This window comes from Mizuhopecten yessoensis, unplaced genomic scaffold (genome assembly GCF_002113885.1).
Source record: "Mizuhopecten yessoensis strain PY_sf001 unplaced genomic scaffold, ASM211388v2 scaffold7283, whole genome shotgun sequence".
Taxonomy (NCBI): domain Eukaryota; kingdom Metazoa; phylum Mollusca; class Bivalvia; order Pectinida; family Pectinidae; genus Mizuhopecten; species Mizuhopecten yessoensis.
In genome coordinates, this window is record NW_018406970.1 from 1,179,385 (window position 1) to 1,203,891 (window position 24,507).

Sequence of the window (24,507 nt, forward strand, 5' to 3'; positions counted from 1 at the left end):
CAACCAATTATATTTGCCTCCACATTGTTCGTTGTACCTTCGTTCAGATAAAATATTTATTGTTGATTACCTATCTAAAATGGTCATTTTCATGTGCATTGCTTAATCATTGTTAATTTAGTTCTTCCACACTAGCAGTAATACACATGGTAAAGTTACATATTTATATTTATCAGTACGTATTAACTGCATCTAGAGTTGTTTCTATTCTGGTAACTGAATATATGTACCATATATATATTTGGTGTTATATTTCCCTTTTAGATTCAAATCCTAAGGTAGCAGCCATGCTAGGTAAGTTAAAAAAGCTGGATTGAACATCTAATAAGGGGATAAGTGGAATTTATCCAAAGACATCAATAATTACAGACCTCTGTGTAAGGAATATATTTTCAACTCATTTTAGCTCAAAGGCAAGTGAGCCTATGCAATGGCGCAGCGTCCGTCGTCTGACGTCAATCCGTCAACTTTTCCTTTCAAACGCTACATTGTACTTGTCCTAAACGGCTTGATGGATTTAAATTATTTTGGCCAGGAGTATCCTGGGCCAAAGGAGATTCAATTTTGTATAAAACAGAGGGTGTGCCCACCTGGGGGCGAATGGGTGGGTTCCAATAGGGGCAATGGAGATAAATTTTTAGATGCTTCCTCTTCAAAACAAATGGAGGCATTTTAACAAAACTGTGTGTAGAATATTATTGGGCAAGGGAAAATCACTTTTATATAAACGGAGGGTGTGGCTGGGGGAAGATGGGGCAAGCTGCCCCATAAGGGGAAAAGTGTGGTAAATCTTTAAAGTTCTTTTCTTGTACAAATGGAGAGAATTAAATTTTGTTTAGAATATTCATGGGCAAGGGTTATTTAATTCTGTATAAACGGAGGATGTGGCTCCCCTTGGGGCAGAGGACATAGGAGAAAATGTTTAAAATCCCTTTCCTTTTGTATGAATTATGCCGAACAAAGTATTCCCAATTTTCGATAAAATACAAACCCTTTAAGTTGTGGATTAATGAAGAATGTGTTAAAGCCATTTCAAGTAGAAAAAGTGCTCTTAGAAAGTTTAAAAATTGTCCTACCAACCAAAACATATTACATGTACTTAAAGTGACTTCTTCTCAGGAACAAAGTGATGGATATCATCCATACTTGGTTTGGAGTATTGTTCTTGGTGGTTGTTGATTTATAATTGTACCAGTTGAAGGGCTGACCTCTGGGTCTAATGGGTGGCGCCAAAAATATTTGTTTAACTTTGACATTATCGAGATTATGTATGCCTACTCCATTACCATTTATACATGCCCTGCAGGTAGGGCGTAAGAATTGTACCTGCTGCCCCCAATTGCATGATCGTAAGAGGCGACTAAATTTGGGACCTTATCTCTTCTCTCCTTTCTAAATAACTTTCTTTTTCCTAATGTCTCCCTTGACAATGCCTCACTTTTGGCCATTTGTTGAGCGTTCGCCCCTGTGAGGAAGGCTTTGGGTTCTGTCCCCTGGCCGAGACATACCAAAGTCTTTAAAAATGGTAGTTTCTACTCCTGCTTAACGCTCAGCAAATTAGGAGTGGGACGACTGGTTCGCCCGTTGTCAGTATAATGTGACCGGGTGGGGCGTCCTGCTGGGTGTCTTCGGCAGTATGTTTCAGTGAGGTAGCACTATAAAGTCGGCATCAGTTCCGCGCTATTACAAGAAGACAAACACGAACATATCGCAGCCTCCCAAAATACACACACATACACTACACGCATGCATCTTGCACACAGGGGAGGCCGTCCTTAAATGACCTTAGCTGTTAATAGGACGTTAAACCAAATCAAACAAACAAACAAACAAACCATTTATACATTTGATAGGTATAAAGAGATAAATTCTGTCAGGATATCATAATTGACCAACGGGGTGACCCTTCCCCTTAGATCTTCATGCCTGAGCCATAACTTTAAAACAGTTTAGATCCCCACCCCATCATCATATATGCCATTCTTTGACTTCAAGATATGAACACAATTATGGCACTAGTATTGGTATCTGGCCCCACCACTTAGCCTAGGAACTTTATTTCTGAGCCATAACTTTGAAATGAATGAGGTCCTGAACCGATAGCTATACATACCATTGCTGGGCATAAGGATCCAGGTGAGCGAAACAGGCCCAAATGGCCTTTTGTATCACTTTAGGATTAGACTAGATAAATAAGTGGTATATCGATGTTTAGACCGATAACCAAAGTACGCTTTGATTAAATCGCAAAGCGGTTCCTGTAAAGATTGCACTCCAGTTACCGTGGCCATCTATTCTGAAATCGTAGTCGCAGACAATTATTCAAGTGTGACAGATTACTAACATTTCGGGGAGAAAATAGTACTCAGTGTATGACGTCATAAAAGTATGTTTTCATTATTTTCGGTCTTGCTAGATTATTAACACTAACCTATGAAAAAGCATGTGACAACAAATATTAAATTGCTGAAATATATCAGTTGACCTCTTTTCAGTCATCATGGCTTATACACGTATGTGCTACCGATACCGCCATTGTATATGTCTGTTCGATACTTACTTTGCCTCTGATGTTTTGGTTCACAAATTACCTGGCATATATGTATGAAAACAAACATTCCCGCTCAGTTAGCCATAAAACAAACGAGTGCTCTGATGCTTTTAGTGATCTGTTTATAATTTGTTTGAAAAGGGTAGGATGAAAGAGTATTTAGGGTGAGTAACTCATTTTTGACGTTTGTTTAGGACAATCAGATAAGTTGACTAGATGCATAAGTACAATGTAAGAACATTAGTGAATATATAAGATAACATTTCCACAAGATGACAGAATAAAGGGAGGTAATATCCAGTAGTATTAGGCATGAAAAAGTTAAAATCTAAAACTGGACTTTCTGTCATAAAAAAAATTGGTCTAAATTTGGAATATTTTAACCCTTTAGAAAGGATTAATTTAAAATTAAGTATATTTTCCCGAATTTGGCTATAACATTCATTAGTTGATTCATTACATACCCGGGTTAGACTTTCAGAACATGATATTTGGGGTAATTTATTGTAATGCTCCTCGGACAAGTTTTAGGAGAGTATATCGTAGTTGTAATCGTCCATGTCTCCGTCTGTGTTTTCTTAAAATATGTTTTCATGGTGATAACTTCGAAACAAATAATCATATGTAAACCAATTTTAGATGAATGATGAGGTCAAATGCAAATGTTATCAAAGTGGCTACAATTTTAGGAAATTTGAATTATATACTCGAGAAATGTCGTATTATGTAAACTAGCCGTATTTGAAACTATCATGAAACAAGTTACTGGAACTTAGATAAATCATTACTTTTGGCCCGGATGGAATCACGCTGAGTGTCGTCTCAATGTGAAAGGAAACCTGTGTACCCAAAGAAAAACCCAACTTGGCTGGGCGCATGATCCTTTTCATGTCCGATCGAGAAGTTGAAACCCAGCCGACTTGTGGAAAGAGAAGTTCGCTATACAGGTGGTCGGGTGGCGCAGTGGATAGCGCACTTGCCTTTCACTAAGTCGGCCGGTGTTCGATTCCCCGATCGGATGTGAAAAGGTATGGGGTCAGCTGCTCGACCACGTAGGTTTTCTCCGGGTACTCCGATTTCCTCCCACAGTTAGACCGACCGCGCGCTAACATCCGCACCAACAAGAGTGATTAATATAAGTTGAGCTTAATTGTTTCCTAATTGTTGTAAAATGAAGTTTATGTGTATGCACTTCACCATCCGACCAGCAAATGTCGATAACGAGGACAATAGGAAAATAGACGGAAAAAGCGTGGCTGTTGTATTTCATTAGTCACGTGACGTACCATATACGTAAGGGCAGATGTATATAGCCAGTTAGTGCCTATGTACCTTGGACAGGGCGTGAGTTGTTGAATCAAATGCACGATGAGTAAAAAACATGAAATACAAATTTATCTGAATATATATCCTTCAACTATTGGTTCACGGGTTCGAGGCCTTCGTGGGTGGGGCAGATACTGACCTCAGGTCGCTGGTCTTTCTTCTGGTACACTGGTTGTCCGCCAACACCAAAACTAGCACGTCTTAAAAGGGTCACATCTGTTTATAGGGCGTGAAACCAAACCAAACCAAGTATTCAAATGTTCAAGAGCAGCATTCACTTGCTTATCTTTGATTTATGTTTTTTATCATATAACAAAATGGTCGCAAGGCGGTCTTCTTAAGTTTCACACTAAACAAGGTATTTTACGAATCTTTTAAACATGTTTGAATACAATTTTTGCTCGTCATTTCTGAAAAAAAAATAATTAAAATTTCAAATGTATATTCATTTTGGAGTGCATGGATGTCATCTTGTGTTTTGACAAATTAACACATACATATTCACAAACATTATCTCAAATATGGACACACTCACGGCATCAAACTTGTAAGGTAGGCACAAAGACGGTCATATGTATGTATGTGATATATATGTGAGTATGTAGACACACTATAAGTAAGAAAAATGTTCAGATTTCATATAATTAATCAGGGTCAGTTTCATAACTAAAATATCGTGCCTGTCCTAGTCCTAACAAAAAGTCCTCTTTTTTACAGAAGGTACCCAGAACAAAATACAAGAAGAAATGAAGAAAGGGTTCATACTCACGAAAGGTTTCCGCGATGCTCAACAACGGCTTCTCAAAAACCGGGTCGTGGTTTTAAAGGGAAACACGGGAGATGGAAAAACAGTCACCGCCGTTCAACTCCTCCATTGGCTGCGAAAGGAACAACAAGGTATATACCCCCTACAAATAAATAACTTTGAAGACTTGGATTTGGTGACTGCATTGTCACAATGCACTATATTTATTGATGATATATTCGGAGAGAAAGACGTGGGTGCAAACGATGTATGTGAATGGCAAAAAAGGATTAAATCTGTTCTGCCGACACTTTGTGAGCTTGGCAATTACCTCCTTATTAATGTCAGTAATGAGGTTTTCAATTCTTTAAAAAGAGATTCTTCAGAAACTGTTTTTATTAAATCAAACATAATAGATCTCAGCTCAAATGAGTACAAAATCGAAAGTGAAAGGGTAGCTCTTTTGGAGCTTTATGAACCAAAACATAATGCATTTTCATGGACTGACACAGAAAAAGAGGACGTTGTCGAATTTGGTATAGGTGTTGGATTCCCACTTTGCTGTCGGTTGTTTAGAGACGATCCTTGCTTGCAGGAAGAGAGAGTCAATTTTTTTAGGAGACCTTTTTCTTTTTGGAATAACGCGTTGTCAAAATTAGGTCATTATGCTGCCCTTTTCTTCCTCTTTATCAACGGAGATGAACTTATGGAAAAAGACCTAGATCCAAAATGTAAAAGAGGCAATAAGATATTGTTGGAGGAATCATTTGAAATTGATTCAATGTGTTCTGGTGAAGACAGAACTAAACTGACCCACAAGGAAAAAAAAGAGTTTGTACAGAAATATTTAGACACATTATTAGGCTTTTTGGTAGTGAAAGAGAGAAATTATGCTGGAGATGATGTGTATAAATTTTATCATGACTCCATACATGCAACAGTTGCACTGTTATATGGAAAAAACAAACCAATTGGCTATATCAAGAACTGCCCTAGAAAATCTCTTCTTCATCTAACTACCTCAACATTCTCAAAAAACATGATTGCCATTTCACCTGACCTTTATATTGACATGTATACACGTCTTCTCCAAGAGATTAAAATACAGACAAATCATGATCATCCTACTATTGACTCTTTACAAGTTTGGACTGATAGTCAATTTCTAGAAGGATTTATCAAATGGCTTCATGATATCACTCATTTAAGTGAAATTAAGATATTAAACAAAATGTGTTCTTCTGGTGTTGAACTATGTGCTTTACAGCTGCTGTCCAATGGTGTCAAACCTGACAAAGACACACCATTTTGTGTCATTGAAGGAGGAAATTTGAAAGTGTTATGTAAACTACTAGAATATGACATCACTACTACAGCAAGAGCAGCCAGTTCCAAATCATCACATGATGTTTATAATATCAATATCCTACATGAGGCTTGTGTATTAGAGAGAGAAAAGATGGTGCGCATGTTATGTGATAATTTTCCGCACTTAGTACATGCCACTGATAGCTTGAAACAAAGCACTCTCCATCTTGTTGCACTTACAGGAAACTGTAACATATTTGACATTGTTGAGAAAACTGTACTCAAGTCATTGTGTAGAGTTGAGGATGCAAAACACACATGCGAGTCAGCGGATGATTGTTTGGTACATAGGAATTGTGTGTGTGCTCAGTATTTGGCTCAGTTAGTGAGCAGGGACGAAAGAACAGTGTTACATTCCAGTTGTAAGGGTGTACATCGTGAGCTTTGTTTGTATTTATGCCAGTCGTATCCAATATTAACCACAATTGTTGATAAGTACGGCTGCCATTGTTTACATGACATTGCTAGGTATTCGCCAGATGTAGACATGTTCACTGAGTGTCAAATGCAGGTAAAACAGTATCTAGAATCAACAGGACTTACGTATGATATCACAACTTTGCTTGACAATTTAGGGAGAACAGTTCTACATAAAAGTTGTGAGGGTGAGCACAATGAGCTTTGCTTATACCTTTGCCAACAATATCCAGCACTATCTACACTTGCAGACAAGTTCGACAACCATTCTCTACATTATATTGCTAAGTATATGGCAGATCAAGATATATTCACTAAATGTGAAGCTCATGTAAAACAGTACTTTGAATCAACAGGACGTACGTATGACATCACAGCTATACTTGACTATTTAAAGAGAACCGTGTTACATAAAAGCTGTGAGGGAGGGCACAAGGAACTTTGTCTGTATTTATGTCAGTCATATCCAATCTTAACAAGATGTGTTGAAAAGAACGGCTGGCACTGTCTTCATTTTATAGCTAGGTATACGCCAGATGTAGACATGTTTATTGAGTGTGAAACTCGTGTGAAACAATATCAAAAATCAATAGGACGGATGTATGACATCACAACAATACTTGAAAACAGGGGGAGGACAGTGTTGCATCACGCTTGCAAAGCTGAGCACAAGGAGCTTTGCTTATATTTATGCCAGTCGTACCCAGCATTAACAGATGTGGTTGATAAAAACGGCTGGCACTGTCTACATTACATAACTAGACACATGTCAGATATAAACATGTTCATCGAGTGTGAAACTCATGTCAAACGGTACATAGCATCAACAGGACGTATGTATGACATCGCAACCATACTTGACAATGACGGAATGACAGTGTTACATAAGAGCTGTGATGCTAGAAACAAAGAGCTGTGCTTATATTTATGTCAGACATATCCAGCACTAACAGAGGTTGTTGATAGAAAGGGTTGTCATAGTCGTCATTACATAGCTAAATGGATGTCATATGTCAATGTGTCGACGTAGTGTGAAACTTATGTACTCTATTACCAAGAAACAACAGGAAGTAGGTATGACATCACAACCATACTAAACATAAACGTATCACTAGTCAATCGTGAAGGTGGTGTGAAATTTTCATACGAAACATAACAGACCTTATTAAGTGTTTAAAAACTGTCAATCATCGATGAACCTCCATTCAGTTCACCATGTATATGTACTAGTACTGTACCTGATAGTGCAACCTCATTATTGATAGTTTTACAGTCATTTTAGTGATGTGTAACGTGCAGAGAAAAACTAGATAAAGTTTAGATACATTTCAAAATATACCGATCGGTTATTAAATAAGTATACGATGTAACATATTTCACTCCAGCTTTCCGTATTATTTTTCATTCTGTAACATCGATCAACCGATCTCCACTATCGCACATATGTTCTAGCTTGCAGATTCAACGCACGGATGGTTATTTGAACTTATATCAACCGTTGCTCTTATTCTGTCACCGGTTATCATTTATACATTTTTGATTTTTTTAATACATCTTACACAGGCGAACTGCTGTAAAGCACGCCTATCGGAAATACATCCTTCAGACAGGGATTTAAAAAGTTACATTAATGACTTCGATATTTACGGTACATTAAGGGACAAACTAAAGAATGACCTTTCTTTGTTCATAGTTACTTGTATTTTTTTTGATGATTTTATGCTCGAATAGCGGTTGTGTTGCAACTTTGGGAACCTCTAGTTTAAAAACGCTCACACCTTATGGTTAAAACTGAATATTTCTGGCTAGGTCCATGTTGACAATCGTTTTGCCCCTTAGTGTAATACATTTTACCCTGAGGTGTAAACATGATCATAAACCTATTTTAGGATCTTCAAAGTTAGAAGAAAGTTTAATACTTGTATTGGTAATATATTGAACCTGACAGTGCTCTTCAGGCGACAAGGTTAATCGGCGACCATTCAAATATTTTTTGCGTCAAAGTTAAAATTTACATAACGATATGAATTATCCCCGATTACGCTAACAATATGAGGGGAAAACCAGAGGAGTTTCCGATTTATGAACATTCTTTAGTGAAAGCCTCTCGAGGTATGTTATAATACCAGATTTGAGTGGGTTGTTTCTCTTCAGACTGAGCATCTGAATTGAAAATGTGTTAGTTTTACAAATGCATCTGAACTAATTGCATGTATATATTATATAATCAATATATGCGCCTGACATTTGACATATTTCATTTATATATATAATTGATGTGTATGATTTTTGAATCCACACATGTATTATTATGAGTAATGTGCCGGGACATGGATATACTCGATGTACAAATTATTACAATTCGTGTCTCGTAGTGTTGACATACTACATGTTTGCATTATAAGGAAAGATGTTCCTTAACTTTGAAATACCCATTACACATATATTTGATTCGACTGCAGTTTCATATACTACATGTACATATTATTATAAGTAATGTGACTAAACCTTTGACATATTCGTTGTAACTTTTAATATGACTGATGTATATAAGTATAATGTTTGTGCATGAATTTTGACTTACTACTCTGTAAATTCCATAAATGATGCCCCTGAACTTTGACTAATCACCTTTACCATTTCATTGGTGTAAGTCACGTAACCCTTGTGTTGTGTTGTGTTATTATGCTTAATTTAATTTGACGATTATGACCAGGACTTCAAAGCAGCAACATTGCAGGTCTGCCTTGTTGTTTGATACCGGATATAAGCCTCTGATTCCTTACAAAATATGAAAAAGAAAATAAGAATTCTTTGGACAACCTATGTCGTTATTACTAGAAAGTCAAACTTAATTACGACACATTATCTCATTATAACAGCAAAACAAGTCGTCATTACCACATCAGAGGTCGTTAACTAGATAAAGCATGCCGTTAGTACGACTTAACATGATTTATTTGAGACATGTGTCAGCTCCGCTTCAAATCAAAATATATAACTAAATTTTCCAAATGCAATTGACTTTTACCAAATGGCTATGTTTGAAAAATGTGAGGTGCGTGATGGGAGACATTAAATACTTGCTGCATGAATGTGTTGCACTTTTGAGAATTTAAATGCCTTATACGTGAGGTAAACACCAGCAGTGATGTCTTCGAGAAAACGATTTTAAAACTTAGATGTTTGAATAATGAACCAAACATCAACAGTTAAGATTAAGATAACAAACGTTTATATCAAATTATCCATTATAATTGTGACCATAATCACAGTTCAAACACAACAAAAGAAATATTGGATATAATTGTATAGTTTGACAACATATAGTTTGGAATAATGAGATAAAACGTGAGTAATAATAAAGGGTTTATAAATAAATGTAATTATTTATGTAAATTTGAGCGTGTGATTGCTTCTTGATGGTATATATATATATATCAAAGATAGGTTTACAACAAGTAAGCTATTCAGTTCAGTGATTGTTTGTTGCCTTCATCGGTTCATAGCTTATAATACGTAAATAATATCACAATTAACACCAGCATTTGCGCTATTTCAGACTACAGCTTAAATTTTACGACTGTCAATGGCTAGTAAATTAAAATCGTTATCTTTTCGAACAACAACTATAGGTTCCTTAACTTTCGACTCATTTGATAACTGAAAGAGGTTCGTAAACATATTTGGCGGGTAGCACTCTGGACCTGATTTAATTATTTTTTTAAATGACGTCACTGAACAGACATTTATTCAGATTTTATAAATCTGTTAACATTATATAAAATCAACATTTCTTGCAAAATTTGTGGTATTTCAGAAATTTGTTTTTGTTTATGTTTTGATTCTCAATCTCATAGACAAAATACGTTATTGTTACCTCATTGGTACATTTCTAAATGATGTCATTATTATTGTTAATATTTACGCTGTTTCATACAAGAACGTTGATGTAAGGAATGCTTTTCTCTAAGATGTTGTTAAAAGTGTAAGCTAAATATAATGTTAGTTTCTAGACTAATTTATATTTGAAGACTTATACAATATTGTTGGCAATTTCATGTTATCGACAACACATATTTTTGCTGCGATGTTAATCAATATGTTAATACATATCTGTTGTCAGTATTTATGACAAACGTTACGATGTTTCATATTTACACTTTAATGTAAGGATTGTCGATCTTATTTCATAAATGTAAGGTTTGTTGTTCATCGATCTTAAATTTTCCTGTTATAAAGATAATATTTATGATATTTTACACTAAAACTTTTGTCATTCTACTAAATATCACAAATTATTGTTAAATCGCTGATCGTCAATATTATTTATATAAAATTATTATTAAGATCTAAAATATTAACTAATATCTCCATTTCTGGTAATTGATTTCCAGGCTGGTATTGCATTGTTTTGACTTTTGTTCTTATGTTCCTTTCAAGATATTGCTAAGATGTTGATTAATATATGTTAATACATTATGTTATGTATTTGTTTATATGAATATTTTCTATATTTATATATAAACCGTGTATATAAAGATTGCCAATCTCGTTTTCAAATACTGAAACGATATTGATCAAGCTGTCATTAATTAATCATATACGAATTGTTAATATCAAAACTTATTTGTTCAGGTTGTCAATTTCCTTTGCATAATATTATTTATTGGTAAGATGATGATGAATCAGGGTCATTCGGAATTAAACCTTAATCGTATGACTGTTGATTTGCTGTACATTACATGTTTGTATAGAGTTTGATAAATCTGCAAATAATGTTTTTATTAATGACAATTTTTGTATTGGTTAAGACTAGAAATCTAATATATAGACTTACGTTGACCTGAGCATTACAAATTATTGCTAAGATTTGATAATGATGCTATTAATACTGAAAGTATTTACAATTATTCATATTTAAAAAAGTAAGGATTATTAGATTCTTTTCAATTACAAGTTAAAATGTATGTCACGCTGTATTAATGTCACTGTAAATGACAAATTTAGACTTCAGCCTATATCTTTCATCTTTATGCTACGAATTTTATGCTGCTTTCGACGTTTTTCAATCCCTTATACATCTGGAGGTATTACATTGAATAACTGTAATACTTATTTAAATGATTAATTAAAGCATGGGGGTCGAACAATTGAATTTTAGCCTGAAAGTATTTTTTGCATCGTAATACTTTGGGAAAAAACATATCTTTCATGAAGTGCTTTAATAATTTATCTATCATCCATAAAAAGAGTTTAATCTAACTTTTTACATAAAATGTAGGATATTTCATTTTTATTAATCTTTTATACCAAACGTTTTCATAGTATGAAGTAGTCGTGTTGTTTCGAATATGTACGCGAAAATTCAGTCCATAAAAGTGGTGGAAATTATGTTTTTCGCACAAAAAAGTACCCTGTGTACCCAAAAAGGTAAGGGCTTAAGACACCTCCCTGGCATACACCAAAAAGCAATGCATCTGATAACAGGTAACTTTTTATACATTTCATCATCAGACTTTTGTTTTTTAGGGAATCTTTTCTACTCATTTGATAATATTCATCTCATAGTGAAGAGTAAATGTATTGGTGAAGGTTGCAATCATATCTTCGCAAAATCTCGTAAATGTTAGATACACGAAATGTAAAAATAATCCATAATAGAAATGACTTTTGGATATACTGACTAGAAATGACATAGATTGTCCGAAGAGTTACATAAGCATCTGCGAAAAAGAGAATCTGAAACGGAAGTTTTCCTTACTCAACAATCAAGGACCTGTTTTATGGATCCTGTTCACATAAAAAATGTTTTCTATGTTTTAACAATTTTAATTCGAAGGGAAGCAAATCCACACTTCCTCGTGCAAGGCATCAATTCATTTTCACACACAAATTGTTGTGTTCTGTGTCAACATGTGTTGCTCATTTCATCTTATTGGCAATTACTTGAACCCAAGTAAGAGAGTCTTTGAACTCTCAATTATGAAGTAAGTCATCTGAAATATTTGATGACCTTTCAGAAGTGTCGTACAATTAGCCTTCACTCTCAATTTTTGTTTCCTGGATGACACTGGCTGCAAAACTTGGACAGGTTGGTGAAAGAGCAGATCTCAAAATCCATTTGTACTTGGTCCAATTTCTTTCTTCTTTCTTTCTTTCTTCAGTATATACCAAGAGTACACAAAACGCTCTTTTACTGTTTTGGGTTAAGATGAAAACTGATATCTCTTGTATTTACGTATTCCGCTCTTTATGGTATTTCCGTCTAGTATTTCAAAAACCTTTCATTCTGTAGTTCACGCATTGAATAAATCTAGAGTTCAAGTGTTCCTTGGTGCTGACCATTTAGGTAGGGAACATATACTTTCACACAATACTTTATTCTCTGGAGACAAAGTGTCAGCCTTAATAGATTTTGGACACAATAGGACCATTCTCTGGACGCTAAAATGATGCAAGCATTACAAAACTATCATAGACAAGCTCACATGGTTGGAAAAAGACGATAATGTAGTCGTTGAGCGGGGGTTTAGAGGTGTCCTGCCAAAGCTAGAGGCATCTGGTATTAATACCAGTATGGACTCATATCTAAATACTGGTCTGAGACAACACTCTGATCTAAAGGCTAACATTGACAGAACAGTTACTTAATCCTGATGGATTGTAAAGTCTTTTCATGGCCGTCTTAAACTTATGATATTGGTTAGAACTGATTCATTCATATACTTGAGGAAGAGATAAAGAGTGTGACTGAATGTCTCAATAGGATACAAGGACCAATTTATCAAAGATCACCGGAAACTGACAGAAAAGATAGAGAACTCGCACATCAAATGAAGTTTCTGTTTACAAAAACAAACTGTTTGGCTCAAGAGGGTGACTAAACAGCTCTCTCCAAGATAGCAAAGTCAGAATTCGTAAACATTATAAAATATTGGTGAATCAGAACTCTCAAGACCTCATCCGTTGTCAGACTTGTTCCAGACACAAAAGCTAGACTCAATGTAATGTTTGGATTCAGTACAGCACGACATCAAATGATAATAATCCAATAAAAGAGTACTACTGCCAATGCCCAGTTGGTCAAAGAACTATGGGAATGTGTGCTCATACATCAAGTATACTTTATTATCTTGGCTATCATAGCAATCGTTAAAATTCAAAACAAATGCACCCAAGGGCTAAGAAGTTCCGATAAAGCTTAAAAATAGGTTGTTTTCTAGTGAATCTAGAATCACCAGTTTGAAAACAAAGTCGAAGCCTCGCATCATTTTTTTCTTCCCTTTTTTTCCAAGTCTGCCATTCCAGCACATATCATACTCTTGCATCTTGCAAAACATTATCTGTAAATATCATCAGCTGTTAATACGGCGTCTTACTTTGATAAATATATAAAAACAAAGTAACAAACAAACAAACTCTAAATTCTATTGATATTACAAGAAAATTGTCTTGAAATCTGACAACTGATTAGGCAGTAGAGTTAATGTTTTGGTGGCCATCTTGAAAAGGAATAAACCAACGAATCTTTTCCAAACATGTTCTCTGTGCATTAAATATTCATTCCATCTAAACTGGGACAAATATTTTCTCTTCTTTTCTGTCAGTTATAGTCAAAATGATTAGACTATACACCTAACCATGAATAATGAATTTTAGACCATATGATCATTTGATCCCTTCTTTGAATATGTTCCACCACATATTTTGGGTTGATATATTTGTCACTGGTAGTTCATGACCTAGTTCTTCTTTAATCAAAATTGTTTTGGCATACAAACGTTAAAATATACTTTTATTCTAAGATGAACACATTTTTTGTCAGGAAAATATAATTGAGATGGCTTCCGGCTGTTGACTTGTCTGTAAATATCTGATAACCAACCATAGCAAGAGACTTTTACATGTATACTGTAGCATATGATCCCTAGTTTTGGTTGCATTAACGGTTATCCTTCAATGCATTATTTGTTTGACAACCTTTTGTCTTTTGGGAAAATTTCAGTATTATGCTCCTACATAAAAGGAATTAAGTGCTCATTTGAATTTTGGTTGCAATACCCTTGCTGATATTGTCAGTACTACTGAAAATGTTTACAGTATTTCAGTATTTAATAAAAAAAAAATCGTTGCCAATTTCATTACATTACAATTTACTACCACTTATTGATTGTTGAAAAAATCTATAAATGTCATTAATTAATAATGATATTTACGGTATTTCATATTATTTTTGATGTAAGGATTGTTCATCTACTTGATATAACAAAAGATTTATAAGTGTTAATAATTGTATTGACAATATTTGTGGATTTCAGACTGAAATTTCTAATTAACTGTTCATTATTAGATCTTTACTTATGAGTTGAAAGAATGCCTTTATAATTGACATAATTTACGATATGTTATATTAAAACTTTAATGTAAGAAATACTATATTTTACAATACCAAAGATGTACTGGTCTCTAAGTAATATCATAGTTAATAATCATATGCATAATGTTTCAGACAAAACCATAATGTTAAAGCTGACAATTCAAATTTGAATAGCTTTCAGTTGAGATTAAAGATATATTTTCCAGCTTTTGATGTTCCCCAGTGAGCACATGTATCTCTTCTGGCTGTCGTATCTAAGGAAAGGCCGACATTTTAGAATGCACTTGCTTGGTAACGAGTCGGGGTCTCCCTAGTTTTATTGAGCGCATTACCTGTCAAACTGATGGTAACTTGTTCAACATGTACGCCAGGTGACACTACCATAAATGGAGCACTTTCCCGTTTTTGTACCAACATTTTTTCTCATATTAGTTGAATAAAATAGAACTGGAAGACATCAAAGATATCATTTATCTCAGAAAAGTAGAAATATTAGTAATACGACCAACTAAAATATCCAATGCACATTCCCTGCTCGCTGCCCACCCAAAACAACCCACAACAACAACAAAAAAGGCAACAAGAACGGCCCTGAATCAAATGAGCATACGACTAACGCATTGTCCAAAAATACACAAAAAAATTGTTGACTAACGCTTTTTTTGCTACAGTAGTTACGACGATGACCAAGAATCTATGATAAAGTACTCGTATGTGGGTGCGGCTCTATGCACGTGAAAGACTAATGATACACATTTCATTTATTGGTGTAATTTTAGTGATATATCTTTAATTTGGATACACAGTATTTCAGAGTAGATGCGATAAGTAATACCAGTGTTTAAAAGTCTTCTGGTCAGTGCGTTTGATTTTTGATATCGGTTGCCGATCAGGGTGTACGGTGTTTTGAATCGCAAGACGATCAGTTGTAGAATGATAACCGGTTTGACATGTAATTGAGCTATGTATACCAACGACTACCCATACTCGTTACAAAGCAAGCACAAACTTCAATGTCGGCGTATTCTTAGAAGTCACTGGGGAACATCTCAAAACCAGAAAAAAATGAAAAGTTTTTAACTTGCACTGTCAGCTTTAAAAATATCATTCTTGTGTAACATTTATAATTGTTAATATATTTTTGGCAATATTTGTGATTTTGCAGGTTACGATATTGATGTTTGTGCTATTGATGTATTTTTTAGTGATAATATTTACAATTTAATAGTGACTTTAAATCTCATATACATTAGAAGGTGTTGATCATAAAATATTTACTATTTTCAGACATATAAACTTTAACGTAAGGATTATCAATTTCCTTTACATTACAATGTACTGTTAGTTAGGATGTTGATATATTCGTAATAAGTGTCATTGTTTATGACATCAATAACGATATTTCATACTAGAATGTTTATGTTTAGACTGTCATGCACTCTTCATAGTAATGAAGATGCTTATAACTGTCTGTCAATGTTTGTTGTATTAAAGATAAGGCATGATATGAAACAATATTTAATGACGGGCTTAACATTTTTTTCTACCGTCTTGTGTTTAGTGCATTCACATTATTTTTGTGAAAGTTTTATTCAGCAAAGAAATATTCATATGAATGATATATCTGTAACTGATAAAAAATACATGAATATAGTACAAACGTTAACAAAACGATTGCCCTTCATTGGGATTTTTTAAAGATATTATACAAGCAATTGTCCATAACAAAATACTTTACGCTGATATTTTGATAAGAAAAAGTATCATTTACTATTAACCAAATGCAATGTTAATGTAAACTTATGTGTAATTATTGGTGTGAACGTGATTTGGCATACGATGTCAACATGTGTTATATACAGACCAACTGGGCCTTTTAATTACATGCCTATGTGTCAATATTGCTTACACAGCCATGTTGAAAATAAAGATTTTCTAAACAAAGTTCATTCTATCTTTTCATTTATTACATGTATCTCCCCTCATCAACCGATATCTACAGTGTAGGATTTGTTTAAAATGTTTTGAACATGGTGTTGAGACAAGTTTTTGAAACTAGTCAACTGGTTCGTCAGATCCAAGAAATAGTTTCATCAAATTTAACAACCATTCAAACCATCAGATTACAAGCAATTGGGTACAGGTCGACTGGTTCATTTATCCAAAGGGTCAATCGTTCCATTTTATTAAATTCTGCAACCACTAGGTAAAGATCTGTTGGTTCATCAGATCACAAAAATATTGATAACGTTAGCTTTTTTCATTAGGTCCCATGCTATTTGAACCGGTCGACGTGTGCTTCTTATTCCTAAACCACTTGTTCCGCCCTGTTTGTTAATCATATCACACTATCACCGGTACCGGTCTTATGTTAAATCAGATTCCACAAACACTAACCGATTGACGTGTTCATAGTATCAAACTACTGTATTTTGAGATTTGCGGCCGTATATCAGGTATTAGTTTGTCCATGTTTCATAGGGTTTAATGTCCTATGAACAGCTTAGGTAATCAAAGGACGTTCATTGGGTTTAAGATGTAAGCGTTAACGTTGATGTGTGTTGGAGGTAGGGTATATTGGCGTGATTGCCTCCTTGCGCTAGAGTGGATCTAATACCGACTTCGTAGTGTTATCTGAAATACCATGCCGAAGGCATCAAGCGCAGCATTTCGCCAGGTCACATTATACTAACAACGGTTGAACCAGTTGTCATTTATCTGCATGCTTAACGCTAGACAGGGAAAGACAACTACATGTTGAAAGGACTTTGGCTTATCCCGGCATGGCACAGAACCCACTGCCTTTCTCACCGTTCAACGTTTAATCGACTTGCTCATGTTGGTAGGTTTATAAGATAACCAAACCAATGTTATACAGTCGAACCTCGTTATCTCGAACTCGTATAACTCGAAGACCCCGTTTAACTCGAAGTATTTCATCGGTTCCGGCCAAAACTCTTCTTAATCTTACTAATAAAAACTCTGATAATTAGAACGCTGAAAACTCGAAAAACTCGGATATCCCGAAGTGAAACATCGGTCCCAACAACGTAAATCCTACATAAAAATATCTCCTTCCTCGAAGTTTCTTAAGATTCACAAGTCTATCATATATTCTTTAACTATTTGATACATATTAGACGCAGTGCTACGGTAAACATCGTTCTCATAGAGCAGCTTACGCTCGGTCATAATTACTTAGATTAAATTTATGGCATTAAAATGTGTTTGACTGTAAAAACACTTTTTACAAATAAGGAAACAAACTTCATCAATGTTGATTAACAACAATTAGTACTTACTGCGAGCCCGTAAACAATTTGAAAAGCACTTTATTTAAACCAAAGCTGCCGACACATTCTAACCGGAAAATGGGTCACAGTGTGCGGTCATGCGTAAATAAGCTCCACAGTAAAAATCACAACCTAGGACTGGTTCGTTGGTTTATGTTTTTACAGGAGATTGTATGGCATTGATAATTAATTGAGAGATTATAGGAACAATACGATAATTATTGTTGACTACGTCGTGTTGAGGAGATGTCAAGTGTCATTGGGGTCTATAAATGTGGATATGTTTCCTGATTAACTCATACCCATTTCGGAATGTCGAAATCAACTGAGCAATCCAACGTGGACGCTCCAATACAGTGATTTGTATAAACACTTGCGCACTTTCATTTCCGCATTGAAATTTCTATCAGCATAGCACGAGGTCGGAGACAGCATGTGTGTTTATTGAAATATTAATTAATTAATGAATATGATTATAAATAAGTTGTATATTTTTTTATTCTATATAGTTATCTTTTTGTCATTTATCGACTGTTTAAATACGTTGATTGCCAGAGAAATTAATGACATATAGCCTCATATTGGAACTTTACCAAGCTTTATGCCAAACATAGGAACTCGCTTAACTCGAATACTCGGATAACTCGAAGTTTCCCAATGATCCCATCGACTTCGAGATCACGAGGTGCGACTGTAGTTGTATTGGTTCATCTGATTGCTCAAACGTCCGACTTTATTTGATCCCATAGCCACTTATCGGGTAATTGGTTCATCATATCTAACAACCACTGTCATCTGTCGACAGCGGGTTCCTTAGATTCAGCAACCATTGACACGGGTCGGTTATGTGAGGAAATCCTACAGCCATTGATACTACTTGAATTGTTCATCAGATTCCACAAACGATGTTATTGGTCGGCTCGTTTATCACTCCAAGCAGCATTTTACACTGGTTAGAACTAGTCCATCGGATCCCAAGATTTAAACAGGTCGAATAGTATATAATCATAGATGACCATCAGAAAATCGACTGGTTCATTAGATACCACAATCATTAATTGTAACAGATCGACTGATTTAACGTATTCTACAAGCATAAGTAAATCATTCTGATCGTTAGACTAGTTCATTAAATTCAACAACAATTTACAACCGTTTTTATTCAGATCCAACAACCATAAGTACAAATATCGGTCGACAGGTTATCAAATCCCATAATTACTAGCATGGGTTGTGGATGTAAGGTTAAAACCTCGTATCGAATGATAATTTGCGAAAATAATAACGTACAGGGACTCCAGGATAAGACTTTTATAAAAAAAAAAAAAAAACAGTGATTTTGGCATCAAGGCATGTAAGAGACATGCCGTATTTTTAGCCAATCTTGAAAACACATGACTGAGTTACGTAAGAGGAAAGGCACATATCGTTTATTCTACGAAAATATCGCAACGTAAAGAATTTAGCAGAGATGCTTAGGGGGGAGCAGGATAGTGGTCACGTGATTTTAAAAAGTCACGTGACCGCATTCGTACAAATAGAACCGTAAGCGCAAATGTCAGGAATCCGCGGTAAACAAATATGGCAGACGACAGTAGCGGTAGTCGGAGTTATATCAGGCTAAATGGAAGACTCTAATAAAGGGGCTGTAAATGAGTCGGTACAGATGCGTTTTCTTTACAGGACAAAATACAGCACCATCAACGAAGACGAAGACCACGATTATGTGGCAATTCCAAAACACAGTCATGATCATATCAGATCTTCTAATGTTAAATTCCATTTAAAACATAAATATCATAATTTGAAGAAAAAGTTCTGCTGACTCTATAAGGGTAAATATTAAAGTACTCCGATCTTGGTTTTGTCATTTCACGCGATGAAAAGTAGTTCCAGAATGAAAATAAGAACAGATTTACATGCAAATACAAATAATAATAATGAAAAATTCGTTTAATAGCAAAGACATAAAAACGTATCAAACAAACAATGCAGTTAACTCAAAATGGTACCTGTAGTGGCGTAGGAATTTGTTCCCACAGTTTGACCAATCGCAGCACATTGAGGTTTATAACGTGTGAATTACACTATTTATGAAATGGCCGTATGGCATAGTATAGCCAAATGGGTGAGCTATGATTTAGATTCCCGGCCATGTCGGAATAGATGGAAATGATAAAAGTAGATAGAGCTACTAAGGCAGCACTTAACCTCAATACGAAATATATTAAACTGCCTTATTCTGATTTTAAACAATCAATGGCGAGTTTTATTAAAACGAATTGGCAAAACAAATGGTCTGAAGAAAGAAATAATTTGTTATTGCAAGTTCAACCTAATTTGGGTTCATGTGCAATAGGTACAGCAAACCGCAGATAGTTATATTTTGCATAAAGAAGACCAAACTTACATGTGATCAACCATTTACAGTCAAACACTTTATGATTGAATGCGCTGATTTCAACAAATACACGACATATTTTACAATGTACCCTATATGAAACGTTTATTTGATACAGTCTATGTGCAATCATTCTATGATTATTTACATATACGTTGGTCAGCTTTGGGGACAGGTAATCCACCAGCAGAGTCCATCCCCTTGTTACTTAAAAGTCACTAGAAATACGAACAAAGGACGCACTTTTTAAAAAAATTAGTTTTCTTAACGTACATATTTTCTGCACATTATTTCAAAACGGGACTTCATTCATTTAATACAAATAAAACAGCGGAAAATAAATGTACAGTTACGCTTATCATATTCATGCAAAAAACTCAAACGGTCATAATTGAAACACTAACAATGATTCCGTAAAATAATAACGTATCTGTCATCATGGTAGATATCATCCAGAGAGTGTTCACCTGGTCGTCATATGATAAGGCAACTATGCTGTTGAGCCACAGAATAATTTTCACACCTTTCACTCGTCTGTAACAGTTATCAAAGAAATATATTTTTAAACAAAAATCAAATGTCGGTATTCAAATACATTAAGAAGTTAAATCAATAACAGTTCCATAGTTTCCCACCTTCTAGCATTAGTACAAATTGGTATGTCGACATAACTTTTATAAAAATTGTTTGAGATTAAATGACTCTTTGCAAGTAACTTTTTTTTTCTCTGATAAAATAACTATGTGTATTTTAATCTTTCCCAACGTGTTTTCATGATACATTTATACTAACCACGTGACATATTTATTATAAACATGACTAATAGATGTTCCAAAAAAATGGACACCATTTAAACGCCACCATCAACATCGTATGTTTTCTTATGCATCACCTGTTGAAGCAGCCGATAACCATAACATCCATTTTAAACATAGCACAAATCCATTGAAGTTTCACTACAATGATAACTTTTTAGAATATTTGTACCAATAGAATATGCCTAACAAAATCTGCCAGATATCAGCCATAGCAATCCATAGCATATCTCTGATAGAGCATAAATTAGTATAAATGACTATAGTCTGTGTTATGCGAAATGTAAACATTGATAACTTGCAAAAAATGACTCCTAGAATCATGACAAGAAATAAAATGACAAAGGAAGAAAAAAAGTCCCATATCCTTGATATACACGTCAATTGCAACCAAAAAACCAATGCAAATCAACTAAAAAAGGGAAAGGAATCCGGTTAGTCTTAGACAAAAAAAAATTTCTTGCCGTCGATAGACAGTATTACGCGCAGAAATGTTAATTATTCCTTGAATTTTGCGGAGAAACGTTCAATTTCAAATACCTTAAGAGATACCTGGATAAAACAACAGAGTCTCCTGTCTTCTCAAGAGTTCATTGATCACATGTCTAGTTTTGTAGCATTTTTCGCTTCCTAGGTCAACCTGGATTAGGTCATATTGTACCCGTGTAATTATGTCCTTCAAATACAGAAATGACATGTTAACCATTATTTTTCAACACTCATAGTATGTTTAGGGAGCCGTTTTAAATTACAGTTTAAGATTATCATGCGTTAATTTTACAACCTATTTGTTTGTCCATATACTTACATGCTGGAGGTCTGTTTTGGTGTTTTCAAGGACTTGTATATAAAAAAGCAATATCAGCGATCATTAAAAAAAGCATTAACCTGCTATGTTACATCATTTAAAGTGTGCACAAATAGAGCAAAAAGCTGTGAACAGTTCCCTAGGGAATTTATGTAGCCACCTGTTAAACAGTTGAAGGTTGCCTCTCAGAGAAGACTCTTTGGTTTCTGTAAATTAGTGTATTGACGTCATATTCGGTTAAGAATTCAAATTTGTATATATTTCCACATGAAATCCTTATAGCAGATCATACGTGTTGTGTCTTAAATAGTTTGGTTTGGTTTAGAATACAGTTAAAGTATGTGGTTGAGGGATAAAACAAGTTTCTGGTGTCTCGAGTAACCGTTTTATTACACCGATACACAGCGGGGAGATATTTTTAACTAGAAAATATTTGTAAACCATAAGCTGTATAGCTTCACGTCCCAACTACCCAGACTGGACAAAATCTTGACAGCGCCATAATTGAAGAAAAAAGAGAAAGTGTCGACTGCACAGTAGGAGGCGCGTTCGGTAGCAAGTTCCGACCACCTCGCGTGCCGCTTCCGAGTTCGGTAGCAAGCTCCGCCCACCTCGCGCGTCGCTTTCTAGTTCGGTAACAAGCTCCGCCCACCTCTCGCCTGATTGGTTCGGCGGAAACACCCGAGTGAGATGTGTTTTAGTTCCGAAGGTGTGTTTTAGTTCCCAGACTACTAACACACAGTCAGTCAAATGTGGGGAAATATTCGATTTAACCAATGACTGTGATAAAGAGTAAATAAAATAGAGGTATATTATTATATAATATATAATGTTTGCAAGATGTATGCGTGTGTGTTTTGGGAGGCTACGATATGTTAGTGTTTGTCGTCTTTATAGTGCTACCTCACTGAAACATTCTGCTGAAGACACCCAGCAGGACACCCCACACGGTCACATTATACGGGCGAACGAGTCATCCCACTTCTAAATTGCTGAGCGTTAGGAACGAGTAGAAAAGCATTGGCAAGGGAGACATTAGGAAGAAGAAAATTGTTAAGAAAGAAGAGAAAAGATAAGATCCCAAATTTTGTCGCCTCTTACGATCATGCAATGGGGCAGCAGGTTCAATGCTGACGCCCTACCTAATAGCAATGATCAGGGACTGACAACTACTGGGATGCACTCCAAGCAATATAATTATATTATACTTGTGAGCACAAATATTACCCGTTATCAAACGGATAAAATTTCATTACAAAAACCAGGGGGTACAAAACAGCAGCAGCAATACTCCTTATATAATACGGGCCACAATTAAAAGAGAGATCTGATAAACATATATGTTGTAATAAACATGATAAAGATAAAACGGAGATATTTACATACACAACTATTATATACCTTCCTACAGCCGGTTACATGTAGCTTGTGACAGGGATTTTACCTACATGACCTCGACATGTGGAGACGTCTTTAAAAACAAGGGTTTAATGAAACTGGATTGCTTGTTGCAGAATAGTGGCTTGAGTGCAAGTTAAAACACTTGAGTGATCTAGATGATTTGTATACTAAACTAAACCAGATACTGTATTAGTCCGGATTTGTCCATTCTTACAACACCACATACTGTATATTGGATATTTAACAGAAAATCGTACTAATTTTCATTTCTATTGTTATACAGCCATTTTAAATAAATTTTAAGAGAAAGACGAATGAACAGAGACAACATTTGCATCTGCCAAAGATCAATGATTTCAAACTTGTTAATCACGGGGAAGCAATCGAGATATCTATAAGACTAGAAGAGTGATCTCCCTTTTATCAGTATACGATTTAAATAATAGCTTCATAATAAGCCATATTGCGAGCATTATAGTGACTTTAACAATGTTTTTTGAACAAGTATTTGGACATTTTAAATAGTACAAATGTAATAAATCAATATAGTGCAGGGAGTACATGTTGCTTACTAAGCAACACTTCAATAAATGGTAGAGTTAGACAGTAGAAGGCATATCATTAGCGAAGGAACACCATTTTATGCAACATTTCTATATTGTTACATGGTATTATATAGTTACACTGTATTGGTTGTTAGTTAAACTGAATAGTCTATACAATAGCTATTTAGGGTTATATATACAATGCATAAGTATGTATAGATCTTTAACACACTTAGAAGCAAAAGGTCACTGATTTCTCAATATGTTGGTAATTCAATTATTTTTAGTCAAACATGCTTGTTAACAGTTAGCAAGTTGGGCACTCCAATGCAGCTGTATAAATGTCAGATCGTTGCAATCAAAGGGAAAGACGAAAGCGGTGTCTTATACCTCAATCGAACCTAGATATATGCATAGTGTCCCTTCTGTCATCCTTGATCATAAGGTTCGTTCGTGT

The 24,507-nt window shown here is 35.0% G+C and overlaps 1 protein-coding gene across 2 annotated transcripts in view; it reads left to right on the forward strand.

The window, feature by feature from the left end:
* LOC110453380 overlaps window positions 1-10,802 on the forward strand; it is a 34,624-nt gene extending 23,822 nt beyond the window's left edge. For both annotated transcript variants that reach the window (XM_021502296.1, XM_021502297.1), the window contains 2 exons: window positions 265-294; window positions 4,595-10,802. In XM_021502296.1, coding sequence (XP_021357971.1) covers window positions 265-294; window positions 4,595-7,437 — 2,873 coding nt within the window. In that variant the 3' untranslated portion in view covers window positions 7,438-10,802. The remainder of the gene's footprint in view (window positions 1-264; window positions 295-4,594) is intronic.
* Window positions 10,803-24,507: the final 13,705 nt, after the last annotated feature.